The sequence below is a fragment of the Pavona decussata genome, unplaced genomic scaffold, assembly GCF_977016875.1.
Source record: "Pavona decussata unplaced genomic scaffold, jaPavDecu1.1 SCAFFOLD_76, whole genome shotgun sequence".
Taxonomy (NCBI): domain Eukaryota; kingdom Metazoa; phylum Cnidaria; class Anthozoa; order Scleractinia; family Agariciidae; genus Pavona; species Pavona decussata.
The window spans coordinates 141,377-163,174 of NW_028145494.1; the positions used below are offsets into that span (position 1 = coordinate 141,377).

At 41.8% G+C, this 21,798-nt stretch overlaps 1 protein-coding gene across 1 annotated transcript in view; it reads left to right on the top strand.

Annotated features, from left to right (window-relative positions):
- LOC146476450 (uncharacterized) overlaps window positions 1-21,798 on the top strand; it is a 118,180-nt gene that overhangs the window by 55,468 nt on the left and 40,914 nt on the right. The window contains exons 48-71 of the mRNA XM_085114310.1: window positions 325-966; window positions 1,633-1,701; window positions 2,463-3,095; window positions 3,430-3,456; window positions 4,761-5,300; window positions 5,949-6,050; window positions 6,667-7,275; window positions 8,203-8,286; window positions 8,765-9,400; window positions 9,707-9,748; window positions 9,840-10,388; window positions 10,671-10,760; window positions 11,296-11,931; window positions 12,393-12,446; window positions 12,815-13,363; window positions 13,771-13,806; window positions 14,620-15,255; window positions 15,386-15,445; window positions 16,580-17,131; window positions 17,585-17,638; window positions 18,325-18,960; window positions 19,488-19,568; window positions 20,326-20,874; window positions 21,495-21,536. Coding sequence (XP_084970436.1) covers window positions 325-966; window positions 1,633-1,701; window positions 2,463-3,095; window positions 3,430-3,456; window positions 4,761-5,300; window positions 5,949-6,050; window positions 6,667-7,275; window positions 8,203-8,286; window positions 8,765-9,400; window positions 9,707-9,748; window positions 9,840-10,388; window positions 10,671-10,760; window positions 11,296-11,931; window positions 12,393-12,446; window positions 12,815-13,363; window positions 13,771-13,806; window positions 14,620-15,255; window positions 15,386-15,445; window positions 16,580-17,131; window positions 17,585-17,638; window positions 18,325-18,960; window positions 19,488-19,568; window positions 20,326-20,874; window positions 21,495-21,536 — 7,908 coding nt within the window. The remainder of the gene's footprint in view (window positions 1-324; window positions 967-1,632; window positions 1,702-2,462; window positions 3,096-3,429; window positions 3,457-4,760; window positions 5,301-5,948; window positions 6,051-6,666; window positions 7,276-8,202; window positions 8,287-8,764; window positions 9,401-9,706; window positions 9,749-9,839; window positions 10,389-10,670; window positions 10,761-11,295; window positions 11,932-12,392; window positions 12,447-12,814; window positions 13,364-13,770; window positions 13,807-14,619; window positions 15,256-15,385; window positions 15,446-16,579; window positions 17,132-17,584; window positions 17,639-18,324; window positions 18,961-19,487; window positions 19,569-20,325; window positions 20,875-21,494; window positions 21,537-21,798) is intronic.

A 21,798-nucleotide genomic window follows, 5' to 3' on the forward strand; every position in this document is an offset into this window, starting at 1 on the left:
GATTTCAATAGGCCATTTTCGAGCTGCTTTGCATGAACCTCATTATGAAAGTGAAGCTAAGTGCAAATATTTCATCATAAAAATTAGCTTTCATTCTTATGAAAACAAAACTAATTTTCATATGAAAAGCTTTTCACTTAGCCTTGCTTTCATAATGAGATTCGCTGTAACTAGGAAATGGCCTATTAGACGACTCGGATTAAGTGAACTCTGTACATCAACATCGTGTTTCTCAGCACTGGAAAGGATAATGACTTTAATCGCCAACAACTACAGAAGATTACTCTTCTGAAAAAAATAACCATTTCTTCTTCTCTCCCCCAGTACTCCCACTACTTGTAGCTGTTTATCCGCTGGACAGAAATAATGGTGGACGCGACATCAGCCCACGTAGATGCCCAACAGGACGGCGTGTGGGCGTGAAATACGGCCCAGGCCCTGACGGACGAAAAGATAGTGCTACTCGATTATACGGCAACGCTAACAGCTATATCGAAATCCCGAATAGAGGAAAACTAGACACAGTAGCCTCAATCACCATTCTCACGTGGGTATATCACGAGGGTATCAAAGGTCCAATTGTTAACTACAGACCAGGTCCAGGTTGGGGAGTTCATCTTTGGATGATAGGACCACGAACGCTGTTTGCCAGGTTCGTCCGCAGAGACGGTGTTTTCACCAAGGCGGTGGTCGTCACAAGTAGGAAAATACGCTACAGAGCGTGGAATTATATCGGCGCTACCTACGATTACAAGACCGGCGTTGCTAAGCTATGGGTAAACTCAAGGTTGCTGGTGGTACAGAGCATAGGTCGCTTCAGATTGGCTACAAACTATCCAATCAGAATTGGAGCTCGTCGCCGTGACAAGCGCTATTTTAAAGGAAGAATCTTCTGTGTACAGATTTACAGTCGCGCTCTGAACCGGAAACAAATTGCGGCTGCTAGCAAAACATGCTTCAGGAAATGTAAGTCTTTATGTTAGAAGTTTAGTTTTCTTAATTGTCTTTGACATCCCCCTGCCTGCCATCATTTGACAAGGAGGTATCAATGAAGACGTTGTTGGACCCCAAAAATACGCTAAAGCTAGAACCAGAAACACAACCAACAGCCTAGAAAATGACCGGAAAAAGTCCATTTTTCTTTGCATTGAGTCCTAATTCGAGTTGTTGCCAAAATCTTTCCATCCAAAAGAGTCTACCAGAAAATTTGTAATCCAAAAACAGTTCCCAGTCGCTAATTTCAAACCCAAAATAAAATATCTGAACAGCCCTAGAGTCCTTCAATATATTTTGCTTGAATCGCAACCTAACCACGAAGGTCCTGTAATGATGATTTGTGCGACAAGGTCCACTGTTATTTGAGTTGCCACGCGAGGCGATCACAATCTTGATTTTTAGAAGCAAAAACAGCAAATCACAAACAAATAATCGATCAAATAAAACCGTGGTGATGACAGCAACCATAGTACACGTGTTAGCGAGGATATAGCAGAATTTCAATTCACTATGGCAAAATCTTGAGTTTCGATGATAGAGAGAGTGGGGGATATCGCAGTGCAGGCACACAAAGCATTTTGATTGACTTCGATCCTTAAAGTGTGATGGTAAAGTGAATCTGTTCTTCTTTCACAGTTCCTCCGCATACGCCGAAGCCACCGATAACAACACCGACAACCGCCAGCCCTACGAGACCGAAAACAGGTAAGACTTGGATCTCGGGTGTTAAATACGAGAAAAGAATAGGCCATTTCCGAGTTCCTGTGAACCTCAATATGAAAGCGAAACTAAGTGCAATGATTTTCTTATGAAAATTAGTTTTGTTTGCATATGAATGAAAACTGATTTTCGTAATAAAACTTTGCACTTAGCCTCGCTTTCATAATGAGGTTCAAAGCAACTCGAAATTGGCCTATTCATTTAACGGGACGAGGATCTAATAACGAGAAAAAATACATCTACGTTGCATTCAAACCCGATTGAAGATATTCTTTCTCTGATAAGTCATTTCAGTCTGACAAAACTCAGTCAAACCGTTATCCTTGTCATACCCAGTGAAAAGTTTTAAATTCGATTTGTGATATCCCTGGATTGGTGCATGCTTAGTTTTGATAACGTAATTGACTATTGTAAAGAGATTCGAGTGCTGACGGTTCGAGCGTTCGCCCTTCGTCAGAGCGAATATCTTTTTTATTCTTTTTTCCCGAGCGTTACCACTCGAAGTTGGGTGGCCAAATTACCTAATCAACTCTGTTGATAAAACCAGACATTCATTTCCACTCCGCCAACGACGCAGTTACAGAATTTCTTCAGAAAATAACCATCTTATCTATTAGTTCTCTCATTAGTCCAACTGAGCTTTGAATAATGAGACTCTGCTCTAGACTATCTCGTTCCTCTGTGTGATGTATAGAAAATTTAACTTGAAAAACCACTCAGCTTTTATAAACTCTTCTTTTTTCTAGGACCACTCCGAGCTTCAGCATTCTATCCTCTGAATTATCGATCAAAAAGCCGCGATATGAGCATGTTCCGAAACCCACCAGGGAAACTGGGCTACGTTCGCTACGCACCAGGCCCTGATAAATTACGTGGAGGCTCGTACCAATTTTATGGCCGCCCAGACAGCTTCATCGAGTTTCCAAACCGAGGGAAACTGGACACGAGAAAATCAATCACAATTCTGGCTTGGATTTATCCCGAGGGAAGTGCTGGACCAATCTTCAACTACATGCCGAATGGATGGGGTGTACATCTCTGGATGGTGTCCTCGAACACGCTGTTTGTACGCTACACGCGTCGACAAGGACGGACCATGACGGCACCGCTTTCCAGCCGTAGGATAACACCGCGCAAATGGCAGTACATTGCTGCCACATATGATTACATTACAGGAATCGCAAAACTCTACCTAGATAGTAAAGTGATAGCTCAAAGGAGACTTGGAAGAATGCGACTCGCGACAAACTATCCCGTGAGGATGGGTGCTAAGATAGGAGACCGGCGGTATTTCCGCGGGCGAATCTCGTGCGTGATGGTATTTGATTCCGCTCTGAATCCTAATCAGATTGCGCGCAGGAAGAAGAGATGCTTTAGACGTAAGTTTGTTTCTTGACTACTTTTTGTGTTTACGTTGTGCCATGAATCACTTACCTTATTGCCCTTGTTTACCGGGTTGACCTTTTTCATCTCAATCAGCCCGTTTGCTGTGTCTGGCTCTTTTAAACATTTCTTTGTTCATTTGTATTTAACTAAGTGTTACCTCACTTTCGTAACCAACCTCGTTAACTAACCAACCTCGATCGCCGAGCTTACTTTGCTTTTAGATTGAAATTGTTACTGTGTTTATCCCGTCTTACTTTTTTTCTTTATATAGCTTGTTTGGCCTTGTCTTTTTATCCTAATTTGTGACCATTCCTTTGTTTTTATTAGGTGGACCACCAGGACCAAGCGGAAAAGGTTTGAACAAATTTTGTCTGTTACTGAGAACAGAAACGTAAAAGAAGGTTGTTCAAGATTTTACCGTAAACGGTAACCTTTCTTTCAAAAATATTTATAATTCGTGAAGAGAAAACAAAGAAAAATCACTACCCTGAGGGAGTTTGGAAATGTGATTTTTTTTCAAGAATTATTAATTGTTTGATAAGATATATCAAACACTGGAAAAGAGTGTTTAATAAGATTTCCAGACACCTCGAAGTTGGCTAAATAAAACTCGGCTGCGCCTGGCTTTGTTCCACCCACTTCTTTGACAAATTAAATGAAAAATTCCTAATTTAGCACTCTTGTTGTATAAAGAAAATCATTTTCCTGACAAAATGAGGATTTAAGCTTCTTTTGTGAAAGAAACGACATTGAACTCGATTCATCCGTTTTACATGTAAATTATAGCAGTCGTAGGTTTGAAGTTTGAAGTTTATTTGCCTTTCTTTCTAACATATTTACAATTTATTGAGTGGTTAATGTATGGCGAGGTGACCTCTAGAAACCACCAGGCTTATAGTTGAGGCCACCTCGTACCTAAAAAATATATGGTTATATAGTTTGTGCAACAAGTGTGCGGCTTTGCCAATTCAGTCTGATTATTTAATTAAAAACTCTAGCAGTTTATACTTAAAGTTGGGAAAACTTGTCAGAGAAGTGATTGTAACAGGAAGGGAATTCCAGATCTTTGGGCCTTGGTAAAGAATTGTAAATTTTTTCAGATTAGTTCGGCAATGATGCACGCGATAGTTGTTGGAAGTTCTGGTGCTATAGCCATGAATTTGACTGTTTGTCAAAAACAAGTTGAAAAACAAAGGAGGCAAAAGGTTGTTATGATAACAGTACATAAATTTCGCTATTAGAAACGTATTGATTTGATAAATGTCTGAAATTTTTAATTTGGAGAATAAAGGAGCAGAATGTGCTCTATAGTCTGAATTGGTAATTGCTCGCACAGCCCGTTTTTGCAAACAATAAATTCTATTTAAGTTAGTTATGTATGTAGACGACCATGAAGAATTACAATAGGTAAGATAAGGATAAATTAGCGAGTAGTACAAAGTAAGTTTAGTTTTTGAGGATAGATAGAAGCGGGACCTGAATAACATTTCAATTGATTTAGAGACTGAAACAACTGTCTCTCTTGTTTTATTTGTTTGTTTGTTTGTTTGTTTGTTTCTTTATTTATTTCTATCTTTTTGTCTGAAGCAAATTGTACGAATGCCAAGTTTCATTTAAACTTTTTTTCTAAATATAATGCTATTTCTTTTAACTTCTAGTTTGCAAGCCCAAGATTGACCTGACTTTTGTTGTCGACGCTTGTAGCGAGAACGTTCGCTTCACCAAAGCAAATTTCCTCCGAGTCAAGAACCTCCTGGTTCGTTTAATCGGCGAATTCCGCGTGTCATTGAAACGCGTACGGATTAGCTTGGTTTTGTACGCCAAATTCCCAAAACTCATGATTAGATTTAGCTCCAAAAAATCGTTCATCATCAGAGTCATTAGGACCATGAAGCTGGTGTGTGGTGCCCGATACACTGGGGCCGCCCTGCAGTACTCTTATACGAAAGTCATACAGCGTTCCACAAGGAAAAGGGTCCTGGTCTTGATGACAACCGGGGGTTCTAGAGATGACGTTCGTGGTCCAACTGCGTTGATACAGCGCTCACGAGTGGAGACATTCTGCATAGGGATTGGACGACGGTACAGCATGAGAGAGCTTCAGTACATTGCCACTGATCCACGGCACGTATATACAGCCCCGTTCAGGAACCTAGGCTCTCTTGTCACCCTGGTCAAGAAGAAGATCTGCAAGTCAGGTTTGTAACTCTTTTTCCCTTCCGTTAGACTATACAGTAGCCAGGCTCCAGAGATCCGCTCTCTCAAATACGTTCTGAAGGTAAACTACTTCAACGGTTTGGAGAAGTTCCCGGGACACCTTTTTTTTCTTTTGGCATCACACGTTGTGCCTCGCTGTCCCGGCCTCGCCCTTCGCACTCGGGTATCACTATAAAAAATCATAATCACATGTACCCAGGGTAACTGAACAGCTTTGAGCTTACCTCACTTTTAGGATATTTGTTGTTTGCCAAAACAATTTTCATTGCAATCTGACTAATCAATCAAAATCCCAAAAGGTAATGGTCTAAATGGAAACGGAATATTGAAGCAACGCGGTAGGGTAACATTTGAATGTAAACGAAAAGTAAGGAGTGTTGGTTTTCCCAGTTATACTCATTGTCAATCAACATGACTTGACGACAATGGAAATGACAAACATGTCAACGATTATGGCGGTGATGATTATAATAATAATGTCGTTGTTGTTATTATCATGTTCTTATCTTGCTATTTTTTATCGATGGTAACGACGACCGCAATGATAACGGTAAGTAATTTGTTTGAGTTGTTTGACAGCTTCTGTATTTTCCTCTCACTGGTGTACATGGCATTTTTTACATTTCTAGATACATTCATACCACCCATTAAGCCAACGCGTAGGCCTGTTCCACCAATCCGGCCAACCAGACCACCGGTACGCCCGCCTGGACCTATTCCTTCAAGGCCTGGTAAGTGACTCATAGTCACTTTAATTGGACGCGTCAATTGGCCTTTTTCCTAAAACCACTGGCACCTAGGGTAACTGTACTAGCTTTGAGCTTGCCGTGCTTGCTTGGATATAACACTCACATTCCAGAGTTGTACAAATTTGCATCTCCTTTTGTTGTTGTTGTTGTTGGTACAAAGAATTTTTGTACAGCTGTAAACTAAGATGAATGAAAAAAAGGCTAAAAAAACCCTTGAAAATCCTCAATGATATTATATCAATGCCATTTCTATGCATGTGCATGTTTACCACCACATTTTCACTCGTTTTAGATTTCGATACAAGCCTTGGTTTCCCTGCATGCTTTGGAGAACATTCCTTGCAATTCATTAAAGTTCAAACTTTTCGTGAATTTATTTCAAGAAGTGAGATTCCTTTAAAATCTGTGCACATTACATGAATGCGAGGCTGTCCCTGCACATCGCAGAATATTATGGTGTTTTCGGAAAGGCCTATTCTCCTTTTCAATTTCAAGTAATCTTCTTTATTAATTGTGGCCTTTTAGTGATTGTTGTGTTCTTTCGTCCTTGAATATTGCAAACGTAAATTATCTTTTTTGTTAAATATTTTCCCTCCAGTACGCGCCATGGCCATTTATCCTCTTACAAGACGCACACGTGGAAGAGACGTTGGTCTCTATGGCAACCCAAAAGGCATTATGGGCTATGTAAGACCCGCAACTGGACCCGATGGCCGACCCGGCACCTCACACCAGTTCTTTGGCCGTAAAAACAGCTACATCCGATTCCCAAATCGTGGTCGTTTGGATGCGAAATACTCCATCACGTTACTAGCTTGGGTCTACCCAGAGGGTGTTGGACCCGTCTTTAGGTACGGCGTTGATTTCTCTGTCTGCCGCGGGCGTCGTCTATGCTTTAAAATCTTCCCGCGTGGCTCCCGCAACATCAGAGTGCGCCCACTGAGGGCGGGTAGGGTTATCCGTTATCGAAAATGGCAGTACGTTGGTGTCACGTATGAACAGAGAACGGGTGACGCGATGATTTATGTTGACGGAAGGCTTGTTGCTCGAAAGCGAATGAGAAGGATTCCCCTTCGTACCAATATCCCTGCAACGATGGGAGCTGGCGGTGGTCGATATTTCCGCGGTAGGATTTCCTGTATGCAGGTTTATGGAAGTGCTTTGTCCTTGAGGCAGATACTCAGACGGAAGAGAAGATGCTTCAGAGGTAAGATACTGTTGTATCAAAGGAATGCCTAGTCATTGGTAGACTAGTTATGGCCGTTTTTTGGACAGAATAGGTGCCAATAGCAACAGTATAACCTCTTTAAAACAACCCTGTTTTTAGCTTTAAGTGGATATAACTCAACTTTTTGCATAATTTAAAAAAATTTGTACAGAGAGGTTGAGATCCACATTAAATTTAAAGTGGCGCTAAATACTTTCCTATAGAGTGTTTTCATTCACGTGACTACCGGCCATATTGGTTTACTGAAACAAAAGAAAGTATTTGCATAAAAATAGAGTTCAATTCCCAGAGGTTTAGTTTGGGACACCAACATGGACGCCATTTCTTTGTTGTGGGACACCAACATGGCCGCCGTGACGTCATGTGAAAACACTCTATATACAATTCTTGCGCCTTATCACGCTGGTCACAGTTCAAAGTAAAAAAACATATACGGGTCAACGAGCTCGTTTTAGTTGTAATCACTTACAGCTCAAATTGGGGCTGTTCTTAGCAGGTTATTTTGTTGTTATCGTAACCTATAAAGTAACGAAAAAAACATAACTTGTTTACCATTATTGTATTTGATCTGATAAAAGGTGGATGAAATGAGCGATCAAATTAGAAGTCATGGGAAGTGTCGGAAACCGTTGTGAGCAACCTTAAAGCCGGTACACTTTTACGCCTCTCGTTGCCAATTGAATTTTGACGTTTGCTAATCCAAATGGCTTTTTGCTGTGAATGACAAACAAAACTATTTCAAGTTAACTAGGCTGCGATGAAGAAATAGTGGTAATTTCTACCGTTGCGCAAGTCTTTCAGTTTTCCGTCAAATCAATCTAAATATACGGTCTACTGAACATGCACAAGTTTGGTATTTGTGTTCATTATCAGAGTAAATAACTTATTTTTGTTTTGGTGTTGTAGGAGTGCGCCCCCTTCCTGCTCGACCCAAGCCCATCCGTCCAACGCGGCCTCGTCTTCCCCCAACGCGTCGGCCTATCAAGCCTGGTAAGGAAAGTTATGATTAGAAAGTATTTTAACCTTGGAACTTATGAATACAGTGATTAGTCAGTCTCAGGTTCGATCAGTCTCTTATCATTCCTGCTAATTTCAGGTGGTCTACTCTCAGTTAAATTTGCCAGTTAATTCAGTCCTACTGTGAATATCGTCGTTAAGGTTTTGCAAAATTCTGTTGTTCAATCGGTTTTAACAAACACTGTGCATAGATAAGGGGGTTAGTTTCTAAAGAAACTGTGGTGCTGTGTCGTGGGGATTGGAAACGAATGTTTGGTTGATAACTAAGGGTAAATTGGCAAACGTAAAGAGATTCGAGTGCAGACGTTTCGCAGCGTTAGCCCTTCGTCAGAGCAAATCAAGGAGTTGTGGGTTGTTTGTGTTTATCTAGTGAGCAGTGGAGCTACGCTATTGGTGAGAGCATAGAGTTTGTTGTTCTCCCATTTTAAATTTGTATTTATTTGCATTTTAGTTCGTCCTCGAGCCCAAGCTATCTACCCACTATCCCAGCGCACTGGTGCCCGAGATCTCGGGTTGTATAGCAATCCCAAGGGTACTGCGCGAAACATCAGGTATGCACCAGGTCCTGATAGAAGACGTAATACCGCAACGCAATTCCTCGGAAGTTCATCAAGTTACATCGAATTCCCCAACCGCGGTAGGTTGGATACAAAACGATCTATCACCCTAGTGGCGTGGATCTACCACGAGGGCCGTGCGGGTCCCATCTTTAACTACATGCCGAATGGCTGGGGTGTACACTTCTGGATGGTGTCTCCTAGAACGCTGTTTGTGCGGTTCACGCGCCGAAGAGGTCGGCGTTTCACTTCTGGGGTGACAAGCAGAAAGGTATTACCTCGGCGATGGCAGTACGTGGGAGCAACATACGACTATAATAGAGGAATTGCTAAGCTCTTCATAAACAGGCGTTTTGTTGTCAGCAGACGCATTGGCAGAATACGACTGGCTACTAATTATCCAGTTAGGATGGGCGCGCGCGTTGGTGATAGACGTTACTTCAGAGGTCGCATCTCGTGTATGCAAGTGTACGATCGGCCACTCACGACAGCACAGATCCTGCGGCGTAAGAAGCGGTGCTTCACACGAGGTAATATTCACAGAATTTTCCTTTCAGTTGCTTTTATTACTTCGTCTTCAATTAAGGTTGCTTCTAAACTATCCCTGCTCTCAAAGATTTTTATCTTATTCGTTGTTACTTGTGATTTTGTTCAGAAACCAATCTTTAAGGTTGATTTTTTCATTCTTACATAACAGCTGAAGCGTTGCAGGGTCCAGATTAGTAGACCACTATAAAACTGAGATATTAAAAACACTTAGCTTAACACTTAACATGTTCTTGTATCAATTGTAGTCAAATTGTTACTCGTTTTACAAGTCTAACATTTTTCAACAGGTCCGGTGATTGTTCCACCTGTCATCCGACCAGCCGGGCCAGGTAATCACTTTCCCATTTTAATTCCATTTTGTCTGTGTTGTTCTCTAACTATGGTCCAAGTACTTTGATGTGTTTCTGTTTTCCTCTACAGTTTGCCAAGCCAAAATTGACCTCGCGTTTGTCATCGACGCCTCCGGTAGCATCGAAGCTTCTGGGCGTGGCAACTTCAAACGTTGTCTCGACTTCGTGAAACGATTAGTCGCTTCATTTAAAATCTCACGAAGGTACACACACGTCGGAGCGGTGGTGTACTCTTCAAGAGCAAGGAAAGCATTTGGTTTCAACAGATATTTCAAGAAGGGCCAACTCATGAAAGCTATCGACCGCATCCCTTACTTTGGTCGGGGAACAAAAACGGGCTACGCTCTGTCATACGCACAGCAGTATCTCTTCAGGGGCCGGAGCAGGCGCCGTACGCCTGTTTTGATCGTGATGACTGACGGTAGATCTGGTGACCGAGTGCGTGGGAGAGCACTGGCACTACAGCGCGCAGGGATTGAGACTTTTGCTATTGGCATTGGCAGGAATTACGATATCAGACAACTGATACAAATAGCTTCATCAAGGCGACGTGTGTATGTAGCCGGATTCAAGAATCTGCCCAATATTGTGTGGGTGATTAAGTCCAAAGCTTGCAAAGGTGGGCCATCTATGACAAGTAAATCTTATCTGTAATTATCACAGCTTTTGTTTTTTCCTTTGTGGGGAATTTGATTTTACTCTTGCAGAAGGCTCTGCTAATTCCTAACTATACTAGAAATAAGTTCCCAAGGTCAAAACTGGAAACGTCTAACATAGATTTATCAGCGAGATTTATGCTACAATAGTTTTCTGTATTTCAGTTTCATAGGTAGTATGAACCGTAATGACTTTTTCACGTTTATATCGAGATGTATTGAATTACGTATTATTGCCTCTTCAGCTGCTAGACCTACTGTCAGACCCCCCGTGAGACCCCCTGTCAGGCCTCCTGTTCGCCCTCCAGTTCAACCACCGGTTAAGCCTCGACCCCGTAAGTATGGCACATTAACTTGGAACCACTTAGAATAGGAATACCTTTCGAATTCTTCGTTCAAAAGCCCTCCCTCGATAAAGGACCCCATCAGTGTCATCAGTAAAATGTCAAGTAAACGTCAAAAGAAGTTGATATGAAGGAAAGAGGCTAGAGTAAGTGCATGTACACCAGGATTATAAGCAAAAGCAATAACTTGTCCAAAACAAAAGTTATCGATTGAAACTGAAAATGAAATAAGACCGCCCTGAGGCGCTTACTCGAAGAAATACGAGATAAGGAATAGGTGGTATGTGTGTTCTATATTATGAGGCATTCTTCGTTTTCTTTCTTTCTTTCTTTCTTTGTTTCTTTCTTTCTTTCTTTCTTTCTTTCTTTCTTTGTTTCTTTCTTTCTTCCTTTCTGTCTGTTGGTCTGTCTCATATCGGAAGACTGTTATGTTGTACCAAGTGACATGTTTTGTCCAATGAGAATGCACGGAAATTAATCGGTGAGATATAATTCGTATATCTCTTATTATTTCCTCGATTTTCAGGCCCAGCACGTGCCTCTGCCGTGTACCCTCTGACTTCACGAACACGTGGCCGGGATGTCAGCCTGTTTGGTAACCCACCAGGAATCACCAGGAATGTCAGGCTTGCTCCAGGACCTGACAGAAAACCTCTAGGTTCCTATCAGTTCTATGGTCGATCAAACAGCTACATTCAATTCCCAAATCGAGGGAAGATAGACACTAAACGATCCATCACTCTCTTGGCGTGGATATACCATCAGGGACGTGCGGGACCAATCTTCAACTACATGCCTAACGGCTGGGGCGTACATTTCTGGATGACGTCACCGAGAACGCTGTTTGCACGTTTCACTCGTCGTGGAGGGCGTCGTTTTACCAACGCTGTGGTAAGCAGACGGGTGACTCCACGGCGATGGCAGTTTGTTGGGGCAACTTATAACGGAAGAACAGGCAGGGCGAAGTTGTTTGTCAATAGAAGGTTCACTTCGAGTAAATACATCGGTCGCATAAAATTAGCCACTAACTACCCGGCCAGAATGGGTGCACGTATTGGAGATCGGAGGTATTTCAGAGGAAGAATCTCCTGTATGCAGGTTTATGACAAGGCCCTTACAGCAAGACAGATCTTACGACGAAAGAGAAGGTGCTTTAGGAAAGGTATGTATGCACTTGTGTGGAAACGGTTTGAATCTTTGAAAGATTTAGTTGTCCTTTGTTGTGGTTAGATGAATGGTAAAATGGTAAAGTAAAGTAAAGTTTACTTTATTCCAACAGGGTGGCCCATTCAGCTCAAAGGCTGATATCCATAGGGGCCCTGCATCTTAAAAATTACTTACATAAAGAAGAATTAAAATTACATCATTTAAGAAGCCTAAAATATAATAAAATTAGAAGGAAACATTATGAAAGTCACGATAAGAAAAAAATTCGGCATTTGCAATGTTTAACTCCATTTCATTAAAATTTTCGCGCCACTAAAGAGAAAAGTCCTTCTCCCATAATTAAGTTTAACCTTTGGTAAGGATAGCCCAAAACAAATAAATAAAACAAACCCAACACCTTTACTAGGGACAATAAAATATCTGTATCAATATTATTTTACGTCTCCTTTTTACTAGGTCCGGTTGTTGTTCCTGGCTTACCTAGTGTTCCAATCCGTCCTGCTGGAAAAGGTATCTTATTTTATTTGTTATTCTACGTTGTTTATTCAACGCAGGTCATTCCCATTCGATAAGAAGGGCTTCTTTGATCTTAAGTTGGAAAAGTAGTATGAGACGAATCCAAGATGGAAAAGCAATCCCCAGTAACATGTTAAAGTTGTTTGTTCAGCGCGGGTCGTTCCCATTCATGTTCACAGTTACGTTTTTTGTAGCAATGAATAATTTTAGAAAGTGTTTTCTCTTAAGCGACTCTTTAAAACGTATACCAAACCAGCCAATGGATAAAACAATTACCTAAGACAAATGAAGCCATCAATTGGAGAGGAAGTGAAGTAATGTAATGACTAAAAACTAACGCACTCTTATTATTTACGTTACAGTTTGTCAAGCAAAACTTGATATGGCTTTTGTCATCGACGGTTCTGGAAGCATTGAGGCCTACGGCAAAGGAAATTTCAAACGCTGTCTTAACTTCGTGAAAAGAATGATCGTCTCCTTCAAGATCGCTAAGAGATTAACCCGTGTCGGCATAGTGCTGTTCTCTTATCGCGCTCGACTTATGTTTGGCTTCAATACCTACGGCACACAGCGAGACATTCTCCGAGCCATCGACAACATTAAGTACCCAAGCGGTGGCACTAAAACGGGATTGGCGATGTCCTATGCACAGCGCAGGTTGTTTAGAAGCAGGCGCAGTGGAAGAAAGCAAGTGATGATCGTGATGACTGATGGCCGTTCCCAGGACCGTGTGAGCAGACCCTCTCGTGCGCTGAAGAGACGTCGTGTTGAGATTTTTGCCATCGGTATTGGCAAGCGATACAACATCCGACAATTGTTCCAGATTGCGTCGTCAAGGAGACACGTTTACACGGCTGGATTTAGGAATTTGGCATCAATTGTGAGGGTTATCAAGACAAAGGCCTGTTCAGGTATTTTCGTGTAGAATGTTGCTGTTCTATGTTTTATGTGAACTGAAGTAATATGAGAATAGCATTAATTGATGTAGTAAAGCGATCAAAAGAATGTATTAGACTAAGAAGGTTAAGTGGCGATCCAAGTGCCTGTGAGACGACAGAGTTCCCCATAAGCAGATACAGTAGAACCTCTCCTTACGGACACCTCTATAATACGGACACTTCTCTATAACAGATAGTTCACTTGGTCCCTGACAGACCGAAATCCATATAAAACCTACCTCTCTAAAACGGACACCTCTATAATACGGACACTTATTCCTGTTCCCTTGGTGTCCGTAATAAAGAGGTTTGACTGTATTACAAATGATGAGAAGTAACTCGTATCTAAAAATGAATTACTTATTTTTGTTTTCGTAAAGGTGCTACCAAACCCACTAAACCAGGACGTCCATCACGTGAGTAACCGTCTTCCAACTTATTGTCAATAAAGTAGCGTTTATAACACGAGCAGCAGTGTTTTATCGGGATTTAAAACCGTTTTAGACTTGGTAAAACACGTGCTGCGAGTTTTTTGAACGGCTTCAAAAACATTCCTGGAAAAGCGTGTGTCAGGAGAGTTCACAACAATGATGCTTTTGTGAACGTTGGAAATTAGCATACGAGAAAAACATTATTAATATACATCGCATACTAATAAGGAGGAGGTTTTATCAGGTATAAAACCACTGCACGTGATGTTTTATCGACCATTTGATAGGTCAATGGGCTTATGAATTATTAATGCATTTTTGAAGCCATCTCTCAAACCTTAAAGCCCATCCTCAACAAGCATGGTATTAGCGACTTGTATCTACTACGAAAGGAAATATTACGTTCATTCATTACCAAAGACGTTATGTTACCTCTATTCTACAAGAGTGATAATCCAACAAGTCTCTGAAGCTCAATTAGCTTACCGTGTGAGTGCATTTCACTGCGTCGGCTAGCGTGTCAAGCAGCGGCTGGAGTAAACTGCTGGAGTAAATTTTAGAGATCGCGTTTGTAATTTACATCAACACCTTTTAAGAGTAATGTCGGTCTGCCGCTCATGAGTGCTTTAAATGAATAGGGTGATTCGACAATGGCCTTGTAAAATGACAGCCATTTTACCTTTGAATTAATAAGAGATTTGGCGTGATCTAAATTATCAATCTAAACCAGAAAAACGTTGAATGCTTTTGTAATTATAAAGAATTGTGTTGTGATTAGAGGAATTTTCATTTGTTAAGGTAATTTACGTTCCATGGCAATTTACCCGCTGTCCTATCGAACAAAGGGAAGAGACATCAGCGTCTTCTCCAACCCATCCGGAACACTTGGCTATGTCAGACCAGCCAAAGGCCCTGATGGAAGACCAAACACTGCGACACAGTTCTTCGGAAAACCAAACAGCTTCATACAGTTCCCTAATACTGGTAGACTAGACACAAGGCGATCCATCACCCTCTTGGCGTGGATTTACCACGAGGGACACGCGGGTCCCATCTTCAACTACATGCCGAACGGCTGGGGAGTACACTTCTGGATGGTATCTCCTAGAACGCTGTTTGCAAGGTTCACGCGTCGACAAAGACGCCGTTTCACTCCGCATGTTCAGTACCGTGGTATTCGGCCCAGGACATGGCAATACGTTGGTGCAACATACAGCGCGCCGACTGGCTTGGCAAAACTGTATGTGAATAACAGATTGGTAGCGAGAAAGCGCATTGGAAGGATGAGGTTGGCAACGAATTATCCAGTCAGGATGGGAGCAAGGATTGGTGACAGCCGGTTCTTCCGTGGAAGGATTTCTTGTATGCAGGTTTACGGCGTGGCCTTGGATTCCAGGCAGATTGCTGCTCGTCAGAAGAGATGCTTCTTGAAAGGTTAATTTTTTTTCATTAAATCAGAACATTTTCTGCACTTTGTTTCTGGAGTAATTGTTAGCCATGAAAGTTTAAGAAAGGATACACATATGTTTCAATGTCATTTTGTAATATTTTTGTCATTTCATAGGTCCACGACCCGGTCGCCCAATAATTCCAGGAGGGGTACCAGTTCAACCTGGCAAACCAAGTAAGTATCACGAATATTTAACAATTATTCCACGAGCGCGCGTTGGATATGAGATGATAGATAGCCAACGAGGTGCGTAGCGGCGAGTTGGCTATAATCATCTCATATCCAACAAGCACAAGTGGAATTTTTGTTTTATTAAAAACAATTAAGAAATATTGCTAGATCTAACTGATTTCGCTGTGAGAGAAGAACCAGCAGACAATTTAATGGCCACCATTTTCTTGGCCATGGTATAATGGCTCATTTACCATGGCCGCGCAGCCAATCAAATCCCTCGAATTGCATTATACAATGATCCCGTTTTTAATAATTGGTTTTATCAACTGTGTTGACAAGGTAATCTGGCCACCGTAAAGAGATTAGAGAGCTGTCGTTTTCTATCGTTAGCCCTTCGATTCGCTTTGGCCGAAGGGCTAACACTCGAAACGTCAGCTTTTGAATCTCTTCACGGTGGCCAAGTTACCTTGTCAACTCTGTTGATTAAACCAAATATTCGTTTACACTCCCCCACTGACGCAGCACCACAGTTTCTTTAGAAACTAACCCCCCTTACTGCAATTAAGTGTCAATGTTTCAGGAGATGTTGGGCTTCTTGTTTGAACATGTCGCACCACGTTTCCCTTAGGTTGTGATTGCTACGTTTAGGCAAGAACATTGTTGTTGCTGTTGTTGTTGTTGTCGTTTAGCATTTCAAAGGCATTTGCCAACTGACTAACACTTGCTTAGCTCCCATGAGTCAGTCTCCTTTTACTCAATGGTAGAGCATCCAGACAATTAAACGCGGAAGGTGATTGGTCTCCTGAGTGTTTCGAGAACTTTGATTTTCAACGAGTGTGCCTGTGTCACTGCTCTGACTAATAAATTGCATCTTTCTGACTTATGACGTCCTAATATTGCTCTCTTTGAGGACCGATTTGATGTTCAACGAGTCATTTCCCACCAAGTTTACAATTGTTTTGGACTTACAGAGACAGTTATGTTGTGTGTAAAAATGAACCTAGGAAAACTGACTTATGTCTCTGAGTCTCCCGGTCATGGGACGTCCATCGGGCAATCAATTTCTTTGTCTTCCCATGTTCGCGACAAATCGAATACAGCTTACATAGCTATTCTTTCCCTTTAATTTTTCAGTGTGCAAAGCAAAAGTTGACTTGGGCTTCCTTGTCGACGCATCTGGCAGCATCGAGATGTACGGCAAGGGCAACTACCAACGCGTCAAAGACTTCGTCAAGGAAGTGGCTGGAAGCTTTGTTATTTCCAGGCATGGCACTCACATAGGCGTGGTTGTTTTCGCCAGCAGACCTGAACCAGTGTTTCAGTTTAACACTTACTACTCGCGACGTGGCGTCATGAACGCTGTTCAAAAGATCCCGTATATCAATGGCGGAACCCGAATCGGTTTGGCTATAAGACGAGCAACGCGGTATTTGTTCAGGCCTTACCCCCACCACGGACGAAAGAAGGTATTAGTCGTCCTAACAGATGGTATCTCATACGATGACGTCATTGTTCCAGCCAGAAGGCTTCGACGCACGGGTGTCTCTATATATGCGCTCGGAATGGGTCTCAAGTATAGCCGACGTCAGTTGGGCAAGATTGCTGGTACTCCAAGGCATGTGTTCACCTCTAAATTTGCGACTTTGAAAACCGCCGCTCGTAAAATCGTGAGTCGCATTTGCTTAGGTGAGTGACAGCACTAGTGTAATGAGTTTTAATAAAATTGAATTTTTTTTTTCCCCCGCAAATGTGACTTTGGCTGTTCTATTCCAGGGTTCTCCAAAAAAACTTTTTTCTTGAAAAGGACACGTTTTTGGTTATTAATACAATTGAAATGTTGGTATACAGCATTTCTTCGATCTCCCTTAAATAAGTGCCCTGTCAATCATTATCAGTTCAAAAAGTTAGACATAATGGACGAGGCCAGAGAAGGTTACAGTTGCTCCACTTCTGCCACCATGGACAACAAATTATCCACAAATTAATCTATTTTATTTACGTTGAAAAATCAAAAGTACGAAATTTAAAATGCCCTCATAGAGCGCTTGTTAAAAGAAATACATCATGGTAATAAATACCATTTTGCCATGATGATGTACTTAGAAGTCACTCAAAACTTTCTATTCTTCCGAATTTTAGAGCCAGGAGCTAAACCAGTGAAGCCTATTGGTCCTGTCAAGCCACGCCCACCACGTAAGCATCACAGTTTATGGTATGGTACCAGAATTGAAAGTAGGGGACTGAGACTAAGTAAAAGGCCCTGTTATTTCTGTAAAACGGTGTCTTTCTTTCAATCTTTAGCTGAGGTGCAGTGGTGTGGTTGTTAGTTTGTCCACGGCCGATAGGAGGATCGGTGGTTCGAGGTTAAAATGTTCATAACAAGGTCGTATTATTTACTTAGCGAAGAAGCTTTAATTACCGCACATTTCCTCGCTCTGTCCAGTTCAAAAAGGATACCGGCGACAGAATTCTGAAGTAACCCTTCTGCAGACTAAGAACCCAACTGGGGACGGAGGGGAAGCAGTAATACTCCTAGCTACTTCAGGCTTTACAAACGGGGCCGTACAGGACACCTAAGGCCGAAATGTAACTTTGTTTATCTTTTCAGTCCTGAGACATTTGTTGGATGATATTAAGAATAGGGAATAAGCTCAAGAGATCCTTGTGTACCAAACAAATCGTCCGCATCATGCTTTTCGCACGTCAGGACAAATCCCTGTAGCATTACAACAACTCAGTTTAGGTGAGGGGAGAGGGAGAAATAGCTTGCCTAACGTCCAATCAAATCTCCAGTATACCTTGCTGTAGCACCACACCAAATTGCAAACAAAGAAAAAACGAACTAACAATTGTATTGAATATTCGTCTTCTCTTATCAGGCGCAGTGCGTGCCGTGGCGATCTACCCCTTAAACGGCGGAGTAAAAGGGCGTGATATCAGCCTCAGTAGAAACCCGACAGGTATATTGGGTAACGTGAGAACCGCGCCCGGACCAGACGGAACACGTGATGGCTCGTACCAGTTCTTCGGTCGATCAAACAGCTTCATCCAGTTCCCCAACCGCGGAAAGATCGACACAAAACGATCCATAACTCTGATGGCTTGGATCTACCACGAAGGACGTGCCGGGCCCATCTTCAACTACATGCCGAACGGTTGGGGGGTACACTTCTGGATGATTTCGCCCCGAATGCTTTTCGTGCGGTTCACACGTCGTAGAGGACGTCGTTTCACCAAAGCGGTATTAAGCAGGAGGGTCCAACCTCGCCGATGGCAGCTTGTTGCTGCAACGTACAATCACAAATCAGGACAGGCTAAGCTGTTCGTTCAAAATCGATTCGTGACCCGAAAGTATGTTGGCAGAATCCGATTGGCTACTAATTACCCCGCGAGAATGGGAGCACGTATTGGTGATAAGCGTTACTTCAGAGGTCGCATCTCGTGTATGCAGGTTTATCCCATGGCGCTTACAGCAAAACAGATAAATGCACGCAAGAAGAGATGCTTCAGGAGAGGTGAGACTAAAGTACAAGTAAGGCGTAACAAAGTCATTATATTACAAAGAAAAGAACAACCCAAAACGGTTTGAAACGAACTTGACAAGAATTACCAATAAACGACCGTACTTAAAACGTTAAAGTATCTCTCCGCTATAACCTTCACTGAAACGTACTTTTTTAAAGCCGGTTAAAGGAAGCTTTTCTGAATAAATGGTTAAACAACAAGACCTTAATTCTTCAAATAGTAGAAAACTTTATCAAGCGGATAAACTGTTTTAGTTGGAGTACATTTTATCCACTGGAAAGTGATTTATCCAGGGGATAACGTTATCCGCGTTTTCAACAACTGGGACCAAAACTTAACTAACACACATATTTTTCGCTTCAAAAATAGGTTCGATCTAAGGAAGTTCACTTGTGTCTACCTGCGATTCAGAATCAAGTGACTTTAATTGCTGATGATTTGTAAATGAACTAGCTGTTTGATTACGTTTACTCTGCTGTATCTACTTTTATTTCAAACCATTTGCTTTCTTTTTAAGTAATTCGACCTCCACGTCCTGGACCACGACCACGGCCTGGGCCGAGACCTCCACGTCCACCAATCAGGCCAGGTGGTAAAGGTAGGAATTTCTACGCAGATTCGAACTCACACTCTCAATGTCTTAATCGTGATACATAGAAACATCAAATATCGCATTATTTGACATAGTCTGAGTAGCAAGTGTTTGAATGGAGTTTTCTGCGTTTTTCGCTTGTTGATTGGCAAACGTTTGGACGACGTTGGAGAAAAATCAAGTCGAGGTTAAGTATGTCACGTTACAGTTGAAAAAAAAAAGCTTGTCATAGTAACTTTTTGTGCAACTGGCTTCGCAAAGTAGACTGCAAAGGACAAAAGACGCTTGATGCATGCGTCAATAGGAAGTCACTAAAAGAGGAAAATTGCGAGACAAATTATGAGGAGTTCTCGTACTGTAAAACACTAAAAAAAATTACAGTTGTTTAAACTCGTCGAAATCTGTAGTACTTTCTTCAGTTGGTGTGCCGATAGAGTAATTCTGACAAGAACTCATTCTTTTGAGATGATGTTCATGATATTTAGATGATTTTGGTCAGCTGCGTTAGAAACGAAATCTACCGGGTGTAACTTTTCCATCGTCCCTTCCTAATTCGCTCCGCACCCTTGCCTCACTTTTTTCTATGGCTAGTCTCTATTTATCAGGAAATCAAATAAATATCCAAAATCATCGAAAAAGAGGCCGTGTACGAGTAAGGGGAGTGATTTGTGTGGCATTGATTTAGGCTGTCACAAATTATGTTAAATTTAACGCTATAAAACCATTTTAACCGTTGATTAGCAATGATTACATTTCCTTTCAGTTTGTCGTGCAAGCCTTGACATGGTCTTCCTCATCGACGGCTCAGGTAGCATAGAGGCATACGGTAAAGGCAACTTTAAGCGTTGCCTACGCTTTGTCAAAAACATGGTTCGTTCATTCACCATATCAAGACGTTACGTACGCATCGGCATTGTACTCTTCTCTACACGGTCGCAGCTTATACTCAGATTCAATCAGAACCGCGGAGTCAATAGTATACTGCGAACCATTGACAGAATCAGATATCCTAGAAGAGGCACCAGAACAGGCCGGGCTCTCTCTTTCGCCTACTCCCGTTTCTTCTATCGCTCCAGCAGAAGCCGGTCAAAGGTTCTGATTGTGATGACCGATGGTCGATCACAAGATAATGTACAGCGTCCTTCCCAGAGTCTGCGCAGACGCGGAGTGAAGATATTCTCGGTGGGTATTGGAAAGAGGTACAGTATGGGGCAGTTGTTGCAGATGTCGGGTAATCGACGAAATGTGTTCACAGCGGACTTCCGTAACCTTGGCTCCGTGGTCAGAGCTGTCAAGCAGAAGGCTTGTAAAGGTGAGCAATAAAGGATATTCCAGAGATAAACCAGCATAACTAAATGGTGATCAATGACATCAATGAGTAAAAGATGGGTAATAAACGAGTAATCAGCTTATCGGAGTGGTTTCCAATTGAGTGTCGTTAAATCAAAACCAAAGTAATTACTCTGGCCAATCACAACAGATGTAAACAACAGAATGAGCCAATCAGAAATCATGCAACTGGCGCCAAGCGCGGGAAAACGCGTGCGGCGAAAACACGATTGGTTTTGGTTGGGATTCCCATTGGTTGAGAAAGTGGCGCGAGTTTTGTTAACCAATCACTGAGCGTAGTAATGCAAAACCAAAGCAAACGCGAAATTACTTTCGACAATCAATTAAAAACCGCTCTAGTCATTGATTATTACTAATCAATGAGTAATAAGATGGAATAAACCACCAGAACATGTTGGAAACGAAAGCGAAAATAAAAAGCGTGAATGTGTTTCACAAAATTAGAAGAATATTGGTAGTCGGAAAAACCGCATCCATTACAAAACTTGATATTGCAAAACGTCCCAGAAGAGATACGAAATATTATGATTTTTAGTCGTGGTTATTAAGCAAACAAATATGTTAATGTTTTTCCTTTTGTAGTTGTCAAGCCAACAAAACCTACAAAGCCTGGAAAACCTGCAGGTATGCATGCCAGTGCATGTTTCTCAATTTATTTTGCTATAACCGGTTCCTCTGTTATTCAAACTGATTACATTTATCATTTTTGTTTTATGGACTTAGGTGACTTTTAAGTGTCATTGGTCAGGTCCTCGGGTTCTTGTCGTGTTGACATTTGTGGAAGTAGTGCGACTTTAGTTCACCTTCATGTCTCTTATTGAATGCTGAGTAAAAAGTCGTGAAATCGATATGGCTTGTTGTTTACATTAAATAAATGTATCACATG